Genomic DNA, 16518 nt, shown 5'->3' with positions numbered 1-16518 from the left:
CCAACGTGATAGATAACATCTTGGTTGTTTTACAGAGTTTTTGAATAATTAACTTTGGACGTGATTAATTGTTACTCTGTTTTTCAACTAAATACGATCAACTATCAGTATCAATAAATTTTGAGCTGAACTGTTATGTCAAATTGATTGTTAGATCGAATTTGACTGTCCTTGCTCTGATACCAATTGTTAGGATCTGAGTTTGGATTGATTGTGTTTGTTTGTAATAATTAAACAATGAATGGATGTAAAACAGAGATCTAATGCAACGGAAATGAAACAAACTTTGTAAACACAATCAAAGGAACAATAGTTTTCATAAACATGTGAATCTCATTAGAATCGAAAGATTATAATCAAAAGATTACATGCTTACATACTAAAACTCCCCCTCAGCTCGAGCTCCATGGTTGATCATACAAGATGATAGAATTGAAGGAAAAACTCCTTGAATAGAACAGAGCAAACTGTTCTATTTATAGTGTACATCAAACCACTGAAGCATCTAAGCTGACGCCACCATGAAAGCGACACTTAACAACCTAACGAACTACAACCACTGATCTAGTACAAGCACTGTTGTCAAACAGCTGATTACAATACAAAATACAAAGACAGATTAAACTACTGTTTCTTCATACCACAGCTTCAGCCCTAGCAGTGCTTTGGTATTTAGTAACACTTGAGTCAAGGCAGTAGATTGGCCATCAGTACTTAGCCTTTAATAGTCTTTAAATGGACATCAGTTGTTGTAAAAAATAGTAGTTGTAGTAGAACAGTTGATAGAAGACATCAGTTGTTAGAATCACTTTCAAGTGGAAAGTCTTGTATACATAACATCTGCTTATTTCGGATCCACTGCTCTGATCCAGTTTTGGCTTTAATTATCTGTTCCTCTGATAGGGTTCAATCCCAAAAAACACCATGGTTGAAATCGTAGCCGTTGATTTTAGTGTAAACACCTTGTAAATTCTCTGATTCTTTGAATACAACTGATTTCAAATTCTGAATCAGGTCTGCTGCTTCTTCCCCCATTTCCTAAGGGGGCGATGTATCTGATTGCAATATATGAAGATTTGAGATGTATTTGATTTTTTGTGAATTTTGCGATTGTGATACACGATGATAGAGGTAAACCTAAAGTGATTTTATCTTATTGCAATATATTAACGAGAAAAGAAAGTGAATGATTGCAATATATTACCGAACTCCATTGTTAGTGAGGGAGAAAAGAAAGAGAAAGGGGAAAGAGGGTTGGAAGAGGTTTGAAGAGGTGGGAAGACATTGGACCATGTCTGCGTGGGGAAGAGGACGCGCAGAAGTTTGAAGACATTTTCTAATGAAATGTCTTCTAAAAAACAAACGGTCTGCAGAGCTAAACGTCTGCGCGTGGTCTGCGCGACGTAGACATAAGAGGCCAGAAGAGCTTTTTCTGAAAAAAAAAAACAAACACTCTCTTAATGACTATGCTTGTTTTACTTCTAACTCGTTACTAGTTACTATTGATTTTTTTTATGAAAAGTAGAAAAAAATCCGTCTAAAATATTAAAAATAGAGTTAATTACACAGAAGGACCTTTTGGTTTATAGCTAGTTTTGTCTTTGGGTACTAACTTATTTTTTTAACAGGTTTAGGGCTTGTGATTATAAGTTTGTAACGAGTTTGGGTATTAACACTAACTTCTGTTAATTTTTCTGTTAAATTTGAGTAGAATGACTAAGATACCCTTTTGTAACTACAGGGACCATTTATGTAATAAATCATTGTTAATTACAGGGATCATTTGTGTAAATTCTTATTAAATATAAAAACAAAACCCACATAAATCAGATCTGCGTCTTGTAAATTCTTAAGAAATCAAGATCAAGATCCAATCTTTCACTTTCAAGACGACGAATCAGCAAGTTTGGAGCGGTGGACGATGAAATACGATTATGATGGTGATGATTCGTGATGTAGCAATGGCGAATGGTGAACAGTGACCTGTGTTCGGATATTATATGGTGTAGGTGACGGCGGTTGATCAGAGGTGAGGATGGGTAGCGATGATGGTGGTTGCAGATTTTGATCATAACATAGGATATGGTAGATGATGGAGATGATATCGGAGGGTTTTGTTTTCATTTGTAGGTGGTTAACTAACATGCCGTAAGAACATGCAATGCAGTCTGTGTATCGTTCTTTTCACAAGCTGCAGCGAGAAGAAGATTATAAGCTGGCAGAGTGTTTATCCTGTAATAGCTGCAGTAGCTTAGCTGTCTTGTTTTACAGAGGTAATTGATGTGATTAGTACACATATCCTTTATGGAAGTGGGATTATTTTGTAATTCAAAACCAATTGCATCCAAATCCAGTTTTTTCTCATCCATTTTCGATATATAAACTACAAATTTAACATGGTGAAAACATGAAACAATGAGAATTAGTTCAATAATATTTACAAAAAATAAAAGTAGAAAACACAGGAAATAACAAAATCCCATGCTTGGTTTAAACCGAAGGGAAATAGGGGAACCCCTTTAATGATGAAAGCTAAGCACAAAACTTTATGGATTATAGATTAAAATTAAATAAAATGTTGGGTAAATTACACTTTTCATCCTTTATGTTTGTAGCGGGTTGTAATGGATAGCCTTTAACTTCAATAATTACAGTCACAATCCTTTATTTGAAAAACGCAGTACACCTTTCGTCTTTTAACACTAACCAAGTTAAAATTTTCAGTTATCTCTATCCACTTAAGGGTATCTATCCACTTAAGGGTATTCTGGTCATTTTATGTTTTTATTTAAAATGTTTATTAATAAATATAAACATCATCTTCCCCAATTCCCCAACCCTAATCCTAGAATCTCCCCTCTTCATATTTCTCCAACCAACCTCTACCACCACCACTCCCACAGTGTGTAATGAATCGGTTTGTAATGAATCTGTTTGTAAGGAATCTGTTTGTAAGGATTTGATTTGTGATGAATCGATCTTGAACGGATCAGTTTTGAATACGGATGAGGAAGAATCGAAGAGTGATGTTGTTGATCCAGGTAGAATGGTGAATGAACAGATGAGCGAGGTGAATAAACCACCAACGCTAGATTTACAAACCTAATGAAAGATAGAGATTTGTAGAAATAAATAATTAAGCAACTGATGAAAATACATTGTAACCTTCAAAGTATAAACTGTTTCCGATGAGCGGCGGAACGAATTTGAACTCGGTGGTTAACTCTCAGGTTGAGGTCTTGGGGATCATCAATTTGACGTTCCCTGTTTATTTTCCCTTTTCTTATATTTATCTTTATTTTCTTATTTATATTGGAGTAAATTGGGCTTTGTCCTATGTGGTTTATTTTCAGCAGCGTTAGTGGTCAAACCTTGGATGAATCTGATTTGAAATTGGAGGTGAATGATCATATTATTGTGATATGAATATTTTAAATTGTGGATGAGGATGATAAAATTGTGGAGAATAAGAATGGTATTAGTTCTGTTGGGGAGATGATGTTTATTTAGTAATGAATGAATATGAATATTTTAAATAAAAACATGAAATGACCATAACACCCTTAAGTGGATAGAAATAACTGAAAATTTTAACTTTGTTAGTGCTAAAGGACAAAAGATGTAATGCGTTTTCCAAATAAAGGATTATGACTGTAATTATTAAAGTTAAAGGCTATTCATTGCAACCCGCTACAAACATAAAGGACAAAAAGTGCAATTTACCCTAAAATATTTTATTATATTTCAACTTCAGTTATAAATTGAACCCAAATTAGCAATATATAATAAAATGCTGCAATGTGCTCTCGAATTTTCATCTACAGACCACAAAAAAACAGAGACATTGTTCCCAACTACTGAAACTTACCCTAAATACGAAATTTTGGTTTAGACTAGGTGGGTTCAGATTCTTTTGTTTTTATATTTAATAAGAATTTACACAAATGGTCCCTGTAATTAGCAATGATTTATTACATAAATGGCCCCTATAGTTATAAAAGGGTATTTTAGTCATTCTACTCAAATTTAACAGAAAAATTAACATAAGTTAGTGTTAATACCCAAACTCGTTACAAATGATAATCACAAGCCCCAAACCTGTTAAAAAATAAGTTAGTACCCAAAGACGAAACTAGCTATAAACCACAGGATCTATCAATATAATTAGGGTTGTAAACGAACCGAACGAACACGAACAAGGCCAGTTCGTGTTCGTTCGTTAAGGAAATTAACATGTTCGCGAACTGTTCACGAACGCGTACCGAACATAAGTTTATGTTCGTGTTCGTTCGTTAAGGAAAGTAAGTTGTTCACGAACAGTTCATGAACACAAACGAACACAAGCAAATAAAAACGAACATTTAGCTTGAAAATAAAAAATAAAGATATTGCTATTTTTAAACATTGGATATAAGTAGTTAAATATAACCATCAAATGATAAATCAAAACACAAGAAATCTTCTACAACCACCAAACGATAAATCAAGTTTAACTAACTTAGACGTAAATATCGAAAGTTTAACTAATTTAGACATAATTATCGAAAGTTTAACTAACTTAGACATAATTATCCCAAAATAATGTCTTAGAATGTCCAAAGTTTAGCTAACAAGTTTTCAATATATTTAGATATGTCCAAAGTTTAGCTAACTTTGGAAAAAATAGGGTTTCAAATTTTCAATATGTTAGATAAAATGTTTCTTATTTATTATTTTTTAATATAATCAAACGCACACGAACGAACGTAACCGAACATACTACTGAACTTTCACGAACGCAATCGAACGAACGAGACCTGTGTTCGTGTTCGTTCGCTAAGCTAACCGAACATAATTTTTTGTTCGTGTTCGTTCGTTAAGCTAATCGAACAAACATAAACGAACTTTCCGCCGAACGGTTCACGAACTGTTCGCTGAACGTTCGGTTCGTTTACATCCCTATATATAATTAACTATCTTAAATGAAAAACTACAAATAGAATTAAAATAATAATCTCACATTAAAAGTGGAAACATTAACTACATGCATAAAATAGATTCACTATTAATTTTAAAATTAAATAAACACAATTACTTCAAATTTAAAATTGTTCACTTACCTCCCTCCCACTATTCTTCTTGTTCACTAGGGATCTCTCTCTCTCCACCATTTGCAGATCGTGTTTTGTCGTAAACCAGAAGAAAACACACACAAATCACACACACTCTTTCTCTCTCTACCTCTGCCACACACACACACTTTCTCTCTCTATACGTATACATTCACACACTCACCTTCTCTCTCTCTAGAATAGTTTCAACTTTCAAATCTACTTTCTCTCTCTAGAAACCTTTCAATCACTCACCGACTGAACAAACAATGTTCGATTCGGTTCTACAATCTGGCAGCATGTGGAGCTCTGACAAACCCTAACTCTGTGATTTGTTCGGAACTTTTGTCAGATTGTTGAATCTGGTGAGTTGAATCGGTCAATGGCAGCTTCCTCTTCGAGAGGACCAGTAAGTTCATCGTTCTACAATAACAACAAACCTTCAAGTCCGTTTTCGTCGTCTTCATCGTCTTCCTCGTTCAAGCAGACCGTACCTCAATCATCCGCATCCGCATCGACATTTTACGGAGGCTCCGGAAACGGTTACGGTTCCAGATCTGATAATTTTAACCTCACTGCTTCCGACTCGATGTATTCTCGTGGCGGTTACGGCGCGCTTTCGCCTGTAGGTTATCCGTCTGCTGATGAGATGATTGATGAGCCGATTGATGATGTTCCGAGATCCGGAGGAGGTGATAGCATTTCTGTTACAATTCGGTTTAGGCCTTTGAGGTAATTTGATTAAGTTCAGTTAGTTGCAGATCTTTATTTGAATTGATTTGAGTAGTAAATGAAGTGTTTAGTTGAATTTGTATGGTATTAAGACAATGCTGTATTGATCTGGTGAATTTGTGGTGACTGTAGTGAAAGAGAGTATCAGAGGGGAGATGAGGTTGCCTGGTATGCTGATGGAGATAAACTCGTGCGGAATGAGTACAATCCGGCCACTTCGTATGCGTTTGGTACTATATTTGGAGTTTTGATTTTTAAGTTAAGCAAGATGTGACATTAAGTTCATTTCAATTAATGTTGCACATGTTTGTGTTGTATTATAGATAAAGTTTTTGGATCGTATGCGGAAACTCAGGAAGTGTATGAAGTAGCTGCTGGACCTGTTATAAGAGCTGCTATGGAAGGCATAAATGGTGGGGTAAAACTTGATCTAATTTGATATCCAGTATATTTATTGCCAAATATAGTTGTTGGAGCTAATGTGCAACTGCTTATGTAGGAACTGTATTCGCATATGGTGTTACAAGTAGTGGGAAGACGCATACCATGCATGTAAGTACATTATTTATTTCCTTGCCTTTGATGAATTGCTATTGATTTGATGTTATTTATAAGCCCAAGTAAGAATGTTGTATGCAAGGCCATTGTTAGAAGCGTTTAAATACTGCACATAATGGTAGCTCTTTACATTTGAAGAACTTGATAGAAGCTTATGGTCTATGTCAATGCATTGAAGTTGTATTGGACTTTAACTCTTTGGCATATGGTCTGTAACTTCTCATTTGTAATTCCTTGTCAAAATTCGTTGATGAAATGCTACTGAAAGAATTACAATGCACTTATAAAACGACCCAATACAAATTAGCTGACCATGATTTTATTGAAACACAGTCTTGTATTTTTCTTGCTCATTTAGGATAGCATTAGAAATGAAGATACATGTCAGAAGGTTGGGATGATGCATATTGAGAAGTTGAGGTGGTTTGCTACACTCTAAAGTAGATCATGAATGGATTGGTTAGAACTTAGAAGAGGAGATTTGCACAAAGTTAAGAGAATGATTACAATGTGAGGGCTACTCCATTTGTAGTAGAATGATAGTAAATCTTGCAGGATTATTTAGGGTTACAAACTCCACAACTCTAGAGTTAAAAGAGTAAGTAAATTAAATCTTAGATCTTATTATCGTAAAGGCGACATTCTGTACTCCTATGGGTTCCGAGCTTGCAGTGGGTAAGCTACCATTGACAACTAAAAGTATATTATTTGGGATTTCTTTGGTCCTTAGAGTCAGTTGGATAGGTCTAAAAAGAATAGACTCTTCTCATTTAGCTCTTATTTCTGCGCCGCACAGACCACGCGCAGACATTTAGCTACCGTTTGGTTTTTTAGAAGACATTTCATTAAAAAATGTCTTCAAACCTCTGCGCGTCCTCTTCCCCACGCAAACATGGTCCAATGTCTTCCCACCTCTTCCAACCTCTTCTTCTTCTCAAAACACAAAACACAGACATCTCTTCCACCCCTCTCCTCCTCCCAGCCGTCACCTCCACCTCCTCCTCCGCCACCGCCTCCACCACCGGCTAATATGTAAACCTATTTAACACAAACAATCTTAATCCAAATTTGTTTTTCACACATCACACCCACTGTTTTCCCCTTTGTCTTCAAGCTATTTAAGCAACAGTAATGGCATCAATGGCGTAATCATCCAAAACTGTACAACATACACTTGAGTGTGTGGGACCCGGAGAACAATTTTCCAACTTGATTAACACAACGCACATGGCGACCACCACAGATCAAATCAAAATCGGCGGAAACATATTCGAGCAGAGGCATGGAAAGGAGCGTGTTGGATTTGACTATATTGTTCAACAAAAAGTTTACCTGAGTCATCTGCCCACCAAGTGTTCGATCATTTGCCTCAGTGAGCCTTATCAGAGCAACAAGGTGTTGGATTTGTGGGTTCTTGAATTTATACTTGCTGGAAGTGGGTGTCTTCTTTTCGGATGCGATACAGGTACCTGATCTATACCATCGTAGGGGGTGATGATGATGAAGGCTGAAGTGGTGGTGGGGCAGGTGGGAGATGGTGGTGGTGAAGGCTGAAGTGCTCTGTTTGCAGATGTAGGGTTTTAAAAAGAGGTGAGATAATCAAACACTCTTTTTATTACACTCTGCAGACATTTGGTCCACCTCTTCTCGTGCAGACGTTTGCAGATGTGGTCCGCATGCAGATGTGGTCCGCATGCAGATGTGGTCCGCAGACTGCAGACCTTTTGCATCTGAAAAGACAAACACCACCTTAATGTTCTGTCTCCTGTGTTTACATTTGCTTGTAATGTATGTTGACTTGTGATTTCTGTTTGGTGACATAACAAAATCGCGTTTGACAGATTTCATATTTTCTAAAGAGTTAAGATACGATGAAAATCTAATATAATATATAAAATGTGTTTGAAACACTTCATTGAAGCCGGAGGACAAGGCGTGTTTTCTTTTTAGGCTGTGGAAACAACACAATCAAGTTAAACAGTTATTTTAACTGATTGCTGTTTGCAAAATTTTGTAAACTAGTGTTGGGCTTTATTAGATGCAAACATTTGTCAATACTGTTTTGTACATTGTTCTAATTTTTGAATGTAAATGCGCAAACAGAATGCGATACTTATACATTGTTCGGATTTACGTACTGACGGTATTGTTGACTTCATATTTATAATGTGGATGGTTTGAACATAAGGTTGTTTGTCTGTTTGTAGTTCTCTGTTGTCTATAACTCTTTATTCTTCTCAATTGTCTTCACAGGGTGATCATAATTCTCCAGGAATAATACCCTTGGCCATAAAGGATGTTTTCAGCATTATTCAGGATGTAAGTTTTCCTAGGAACTTCTTCTTAAGGGCTTATGTGTGTATCATTTTACAAGCCCTTGACAACTTCTCATATGTTTCTCGTTCCTTCTTTTACATACATATATGTATGTATGTACACAGACATATATTGCATGCATAATTGTGCATGCAGTTTTGATGCATTTTGCTCTAGTATTTATTTCATGATTATAGTTTTTTAACAATGCACACCTTGTATTTACATTTCAGACACCAGGAAGGGAATTCTTGCTGCGTGTGTCATATATCGAGATATATAACGAGGTAAGCCACCCTTTGGAGATTATTTCGCTGCAGTGTGTAGTACAAAGGGACTGAATCTTCACTTCTAAGTTCTACCACCACTGATACTTTAATTATTTGAAAACAGAACACCACTTCTTGGTTATTTTACTAGTACTGCTGATGCCACATAAGAACCTTGCTTTTATACCTTGCTATGAACTCAAATGAAGTTTGATTTTATGCAATGTAATTTGATTCACCATGCTGCTTATGCTTCTCATGTCAGGTGATTAATGATCTGCTCGATCCAACGGGACAAAATCTGCGTGTTCGAGAAGATGCACAGGTTTCTGCAGTAACTTGCTTTGCATCTGTCTGTCTTATTCATTTATATCATTAGTAACTTTTCTTTCTCACATTTCAACTTTTTGTTTGCTTAATATGCATAAAAGTTCACCATCCACATAGAGCAAAATAGGAGGCAGTTAAATATAGAATAATCATTATAGTAGTTTAATTACTTTTGGCATTGATTTGTTACAGTTCTATTTTATCTTGTTATGCGGAGATATTGTATACAGTTGTGGTATGATTGTGCTTTGTATCCATTTATAGGGTACATATGTTGAAGGTATTAAGGAAGAGGTGGTTCTATCTCCTGGGCATGCTCTTTCTTTTATTGCCGCTGGTGAAGGTACTACTGAATATCTTTGTGTGTACATATTTGTTTCTCAGAGTTTGGTTATAGCGGGCTCAAATCAAAACGGTTATAGATGTGGGGCGGGTTGTTAAAAGAGTTGAGTAACCCATTACCCCGTAGACTTTATGTTGTTTGGGTTACAAGTTTTCAAAGTGAAGTGATGTGTTGTGGGCAGGAGCTGTTGGCTTTAGTGTTTTCATTGATGCAATGATACCATCCAACTCTTTTTGATATTTGCTGTTTGCAGAGCACAGACACATTGGTTCAAATAACTTCAATCTTCTTAGCAGCCGTAGTCACACAATATTTACCCTGGTATGTGATTCACACAAAGCTTATCTTTTTACGAGCTTCACTTTGCAGTGATGTAAACATAGTCAACTTTTTTTGCTTTGACTTTAATCCATTTTATTGCTGTAATTAGTTTTTACGATATCTTACGGGGTTTGGGTTTTTCTAGCATCGGCTCCCAATCATCATGAGCTAAACCCAAATGCATGTGATTTGTTTATATTTTATAAACCAAACATTTGAGCTTTATTATTAATTATTAATAGCTATAAAATCAACTGCTAAAAATATAAAGTTGTTTCATTGTTACTGTTAAAAGTTAAGTGATGCTGAAATGCTAATTTTACCCCGTTTTAACACTGCTGACTTGAGCTGAAAAGTTTCTCATTTCTGTGGTTTATAAAAATATCTCTAATCTATATTTGAATTTGCAGATGATTGAAAGTAGCTCCCATGGTGACGAATATGACGGAGTCATATTTTCTCAACTTGTATGCACGTCTTCTTTAGTTTTCCTACTAGAATGTGAAATTTGTTGCTTGCTTTATTAAACAACTGTCTGTTGTGTTCTAGAATCTCATTGATCTTGCGGGATCTGAGAGCTCAAAAACTGAAACCACGGGACTGAGGAGGAAGGAAGGCTCTTACATAAACAAAAGTCTTCTAACCCTTGGAACTGTAAGTGCTTATGATTTTTTGAACATTACTGCTCGACGTTTTGCTATTTGGGTCAATGTCGTTGACAATTATATCTAGTCATTTATTGATCTAATTTGGACATAAAGGTTATTGGAAAGCTAAGTGAAGGAAGGGCATCCCATATTCCTTATAGAGATTCCAAGCTTACCCGTATTTTACAGTCTTCATTGAGCGGCCATGGACATGTTTCTGTAAGCATTAAAAACTCAAGTGTGTGTATATATATGCATAAGTGTTTCCACATCTAATTTCTGTTTTATTTACAGCTTATCTGCACCATAACCCCTGCATCTAGTAGCATGGAGGAGACTCATAATACGTTAAAGTTTGCTAGTAGGGCAAAACGCATTGAAATATATGCTTCTCAGAATAAGGTTTGCTATCACACCAACATTTAGTATGTTTTACTGCATAGTGAGAAAACAAACATTTTTAATCTCACCGTTATATCTTATATGTTGCTGAAACATCGATCTTGCAGATCATTGATGAAAAGTCTTTGATTAAGAAGTACCAAAGAGAGATATCAGCTCTTAAACTCGAGCTTGATCAGTTGCGTAGGGGTATGCTTGTAGGTGTCAATCCAGAAGAGATAATGAGCTTAAAACAAAAGGTGCCTTTTCTTTTCGTTATTTTTATCACACGCACTTTTAGTTGTTTTTCCATTTTAACAGGTCTTTGTTCTGAGTTTCACTCTTAACTCTATCATGCGATATTTGTATCAATAGTTAGAAGAAGGACAAGTGAAGATGCAATCACGATTAGAGGAAGAGGAAGAAGCCAAAGCTGCTCTCATGAGTCGAATTCAGAGGCTAACAAAGCTAATACTTGTTTCTTCGAAAAACACGTATCCTGCTAATGATGAAGATGTAGGTTAATCTTTCTCAATTTATTTTTCCATCATGTAATAGATTAATTAACAACCACATTTAACCTTCAACATCTACATCATGTCTTCCTGCTTAGTGTTGTGATTATTTCATTTGGTTTATTGCATTTCGATCCATGAAAAGTTGAAAACTGAGCCTAACTATCCTCCTTGATGATGTCATATGTTTCAGAATGGTTTATTGCAAAGTGACATTCAGAATGACTTAGTTTCCGGTGAGTTGTCAGCAGCAGGTAGCACTATCACCGACTCTAATGCAGGTGAAGTTGTTAGTGGTGCTGGCAGTGGCGTGAAGCGTATTACAGTATGTTTAACTCTCCTTTCAAATATTTTATAGTATAAATAATTAAATATATCATAGCTAGTGTACAGTCTTTTTTTTTGCCTTTTCAAATTACAGAAAGCATAAATTTTAAAAATTTAGTCATGTTATGTTTGACCATAGGGTGGACTCTCAATAGATGAGATGGATCTTCTAGTGGAGAGAGTGAAGATGCTTGCAGGAGAGATTGCATTCAGTACCAGTACCTTGAAGCGTTTAGTTGAGCAGTCAGCAAATGATCCCGAGAGTTCAAAAACTCAAGTAGGGCACTTTTGATATTTTATAAAAATTAATTATCAAAATGCGTACTCCAATAGATTACTTATAAATATATGCTGGTCCACAGATAGAACAACTGGAACATGAAATAGAAGAAAAAAGAAAGCAAATGAGGGCCTTGGAGAAACAAATTGTTGAAAGCAATGAAGCTTCAATTTCTAATACATCGTTGTCTGATATGCAGCAGGTACACTTTTCCCTGTTGTTTTCTTTTGAAAGTTTGTTTTTTCAGTAATTTCTGCAACCTCTACACTACTGACTTTTACCTTTTTTTCTCTTTAAAACAGACAATGATGAAATTGATGACACAGTGTGACGAAAAGGCTTTTGAGCTTGAGGTCAGTAGTATGTTTTTTAATATACCAGTAATTGGTTAACACAATATCCTTCTCAACTTAACTGAATGTCTGAAAGTAATCATAAGTTTGATTCTAGTTGTGTACATGGTATTGACATTTTTTTGATCGTTTTCCTCAAATGCTGTTCATGATTGCAGCTCAAGACAGCAGACAATCGCATCCTCCAGGAAGAACTGCAGAACAAGGTATTTAGATTAATAATGCAAAGGCGTCTAGTTAATGAATCACATCTATCTCTTTTATTGCATTTGGTCAAAGACACTATTAGTTTCACATGTGTATTTTATATACCATGTGAACTTATTGTCTTTTGTAAAAGTATTTTGCCAATAACATATAACAATCTGTTCAGCATATAACAACGGTTGAATTTATTCCTATTATTATATAACAGTGTGCAGAAAACAAAGAACTTCATGAAAGAATCATGCTGCTTGAACAACAGCTAGCTATGGCTAATGAGAAGCCAAAGGTATCTGCAGAACATCATGGATCCAAAGAGTACATTGATGGGCTCAGGACTAAAATTAAGATTCAGGTGAGTACTACAATCTGGTTGTGTTAGTTTGCTTATCATTAAGAACAATATATTCTTATCGTTCTAATACTTTATAAACAAATTATCTATCATTAGAAAGACTATTATATTACAATAGTAACTTAATATTTGTATAAACAATGACTTCTACTTTAGAAGTTAGAAGGTCATATGGTTTTGTTGACTTGTTCTTTGGTTGCGTAATTTTTTCTTTGAATCAGGAGGTAGAGAATGAAAAACTGAAGCTAGAGCATGTTCAAATTCTAGAGGAGAACAGTGGATTATACGTGCAGAATCAGAAACTTTCAGAAGAAGCCTCATACGCAAAGGAATTAGCATCTGCTGCTGCTGTCGAACTCAAGAATTTAGCAGGTGAAGTCACTAAACTTTCACTAGAGAACGCAAAACTCGAGAAAGAATTGGTGGCCGCTTGTGAAATGGCAAACTCCAAATCCGCAAACGGTGGTAACCGCAAGTACGATCCTGTAAAACCGGGTCGAAAAGGACGTTCCTCTAGCCGAGTCAAAGATGAGTTTGACTCGTGGAGCCTCGATGTAGAAGATTTAAGAATGGAGTTACAGGCAAGGAGGCAACGCGAGGCAAAGCTTGAGGCTGCCTTGTCGGAGAAGGAACTAATAGAAGAGGAATACCGAAAGAAAGTTGAGGAGTCGAAGAAAAAGGAAGCATCTTTGGAAAATGATTTGGCAAACATGTGGGTTCTTGTTGCTCAGCTGAAGAAAGAAGCAAAGGGTTCTGTTACTTCTGTAACTGTTCCTGAATCAAACAGTAATGAAAATGTGAATCATACTGAGAAATCTGAAAATGTGAATCACCTGAAAGTAGAAAGCGGTGATCGAAATAATTCTGTGGTTAAAGAGAGCCGCATCTTGAATGTTTCACAAACAACACAGAATGTGACTAAAGAAGAGCCCCTTGTTGCTCGTTTGAAGGTACATACATTGGCTCTAAATGACTTTGAACTAATTTTATATGCTTTATTCTCATAATTACAATATGGTCAGGCTCGAATGCAAGAGATGAAGGAAAAGGAGGTTAATTATGTTGGGAATGGAGATGCAAATTCTCATGTATGTAAAGTATGCTTTGAGTCATCAACAGCAGCCATGCTTCTTCCATGCCGCCATTTTAGTTGTAAGTTTTTTTAAACCTGCTCACTTTTCAAAAGTTGTTACATTTCACTGTACTTAACCGCGATTGATGGTATTATTATTCAACCTTTTTATACCTCAACTTTTTTTCTTTTCTTTTTGCAGTGTGTAAATCTTGTTCAATTGCGTGTTCTGAATGTCCAATTTGCCGAACCAAGATCACGGATAGAGTTTTTGCTTTCACTTCTTGATATATGCCTTTTATCTCCTTCAAATTGAAGGTACACCAAGTTTCTTTCCCTTTCTCTTCTTGATAAGGTTTTCTAACAAATTCGTTATTTATTCAATTAACAACTCAAGAATACACCAATTACGGTTTTGACAAGTTATTTATTCAAAATTATTAGCTTTTATCAAGTTTTTAAAGAAACGATGCATATGCCAAAAATGAAATAAAAAGGTTAAATGGCGGGTTTGATTTACACGGCCGGTTCCAAGTTCGAAACCGTCAGCGGGACCGTTAAAATAAACCCTTTGTAAATCTCAAACTGGCCAACAACTGACATGCTTTGGTTCGGTCAGTTTCTCAAACGGGCAGACCACAGACATGCTTTGGGCGGCATGGTCCTAGTTCAAATATGTGCAAAAGGAAGATCTGCTAACATTCTATGTTCTGTATCTGCAGGAGTTGTTTTTTCATGAAGGATGGTGTGGGTGTAATTTATTGATTTCTCAATCTTTATCTGTATGTAAACAAAACACTGTTGAAAAAGGTATAATTTTCATCTGTGTATGTTTTTGTTTCCAAACTCGTGACTAAAACATGCAATAGAAATATGTTCAAACCGCGAGCCTTTTCTTATTTTCATACGATAATAACCCTGACAAAATGAGCGGGTTTAACTGGTTGAAACATGTTTTTAGTCAAAACGTGACGTTTTTAAAAAATCAGTTAAAGCAGGGTTCCGACCAAAATGAACTTCAAAGCGGGTCGTTTAGTGAAAAGATTGATCATCGGTGGTGTTGGTGATAACAGTTGGGTTGTGGTGGTGGATAGTAATGGTGGTGCCACTAGAATATATGTAATTTTATAAGTTACTATGCTTTGTAAAAAATATAATTTAAGTAACCGATCTAGAATATGTGTAATTTTATAAGTTAGTATGCTTTGTAAAAAAAGTATAATTTAAGTAACCGATCTAGAATATGTGTAATTTTACAAGTTAGTATGCTTGTAAAAAAGTATAATTTAAGTAACCGATCAAATCAATATTGACACAGTTTAACTTTCTTGAAAGTGAGTTTTGATGTAAAATTACTATTTTTGTATATAATAAAGTTTTTGTTTGGGCCCCACTTTTTGTTTGGGACAATATTCCTAAATCCATCCCCTTTGCGCCAACCATTAGATGTGACATGATACCTTTTTAGAAAGTTCAGCTGAAGTCCGTGAATTATTCAATATGAAACTAACATTAAAATTAAAGCTGTTCACATGTAAGTTATAAAAAAAATATGTCATCAGTATGTGTGTATATATATACGATTTTCAGAAGTCGATTCTATAATGGTATTAGGGTTTGAATGTATATTGTATTTTGATACAAAAGATAGAGGGAAGGATCCACTAAAAGGTGGATTTTGCCTAAGTAGCCTAAGAAAGGATTGTGATGATTACATGTGACACTGCTTATAAGTAGGAAGGAAGGGCATTTTGGTACTAAAACATTTTGGTCCTTGTAACTAGGAGTGTGAAAATGACATGTGACACCCCTTTTGTTTTCTAAAAAATAATTAGCACAAAAAAATCTAACACAAAAAAATCCAGCATAAAAAATTAAGACAAAAGATTTCAACACAAAAAATGTAGCACAAAAATGTAGTACAAAAATCCAGCACAAAAAAATGTTATAACACATAAAATACATTTTGGTGGGTTTTTTTAGTCGTCATATTTAATATAGCAATATGGTACTCAAAATAAAAATAAAAAGACGCTCGATTTTATGGTGAAATTTTTATGAAAAAATAATGTCGTATAAAAAAGTTATGAACGTTTAAAAAATAGGTGTGAAATATGCATGTGTTTTGCATGTGGAGAGATAAAGATTTTCCCAAGATACCCTTACACTCCTCTTTTTTCCAACATGTTCATCTTAACCATTGATTTGAAAATAAATGGTTAAGATTCATTCTCATCCTACTTAGGCAAAACAAAATTTTTATTTGATCTTAATACAAAGAGGGCTATTATAGGTGACGATTTACACTAGGAAATGAAGTATTCTACGCTAGAAATAAGGGATACCGAATTAAAATGTAATTTACATTTAAAATTTAAAATTTAAAATAATGTATATGCTAAATGATCTTAATACAACCCCGTAA

General features: G+C 35.2%; 1 protein-coding gene across 1 annotated transcript; it reads left to right on the top strand.

Moving 5' to 3' along the window:
- The first annotated feature begins 5125 nt into the window (after positions 1-5125).
- On the top strand, positions 5126-14981 carry LOC110927754 (kinesin-like protein KIN-7D, mitochondrial). The gene is made up of 25 exons (XM_035987923.1): positions 5126-5822; positions 5955-6052; positions 6146-6235; positions 6322-6374; positions 8634-8699; positions 8930-8983; positions 9231-9290; positions 9560-9638; positions 9892-9959; positions 10370-10426; positions 10509-10613; positions 10721-10825; positions 10901-11008; positions 11116-11247; positions 11363-11503; positions 11696-11827; positions 11969-12106; positions 12192-12311; positions 12412-12462; positions 12621-12668; positions 12878-13021; positions 13243-13971; positions 14044-14173; positions 14296-14411; positions 14816-14981. Exons 1-24 carry the CDS (start codon positions 5473-5475, stop codon positions 14379-14381), a joined length of 3144 nt encoding a protein of 1047 aa, XP_035843816.1. The 5' UTR covers positions 5126-5472; the 3' UTR covers positions 14382-14411; positions 14816-14981.
- The last annotated feature ends 1537 nt before the right edge of the window (positions 14982-16518 follow it).

The sequence above is a fragment of the Helianthus annuus genome, chromosome 3, assembly GCF_002127325.2.
Source record: "Helianthus annuus cultivar XRQ/B chromosome 3, HanXRQr2.0-SUNRISE, whole genome shotgun sequence".
NCBI classification, from domain to species: Eukaryota; Viridiplantae; Streptophyta; class Magnoliopsida; order Asterales; family Asteraceae; genus Helianthus; species Helianthus annuus.
This window is presented reverse-complemented; position numbering and strand designations above follow the sequence as displayed.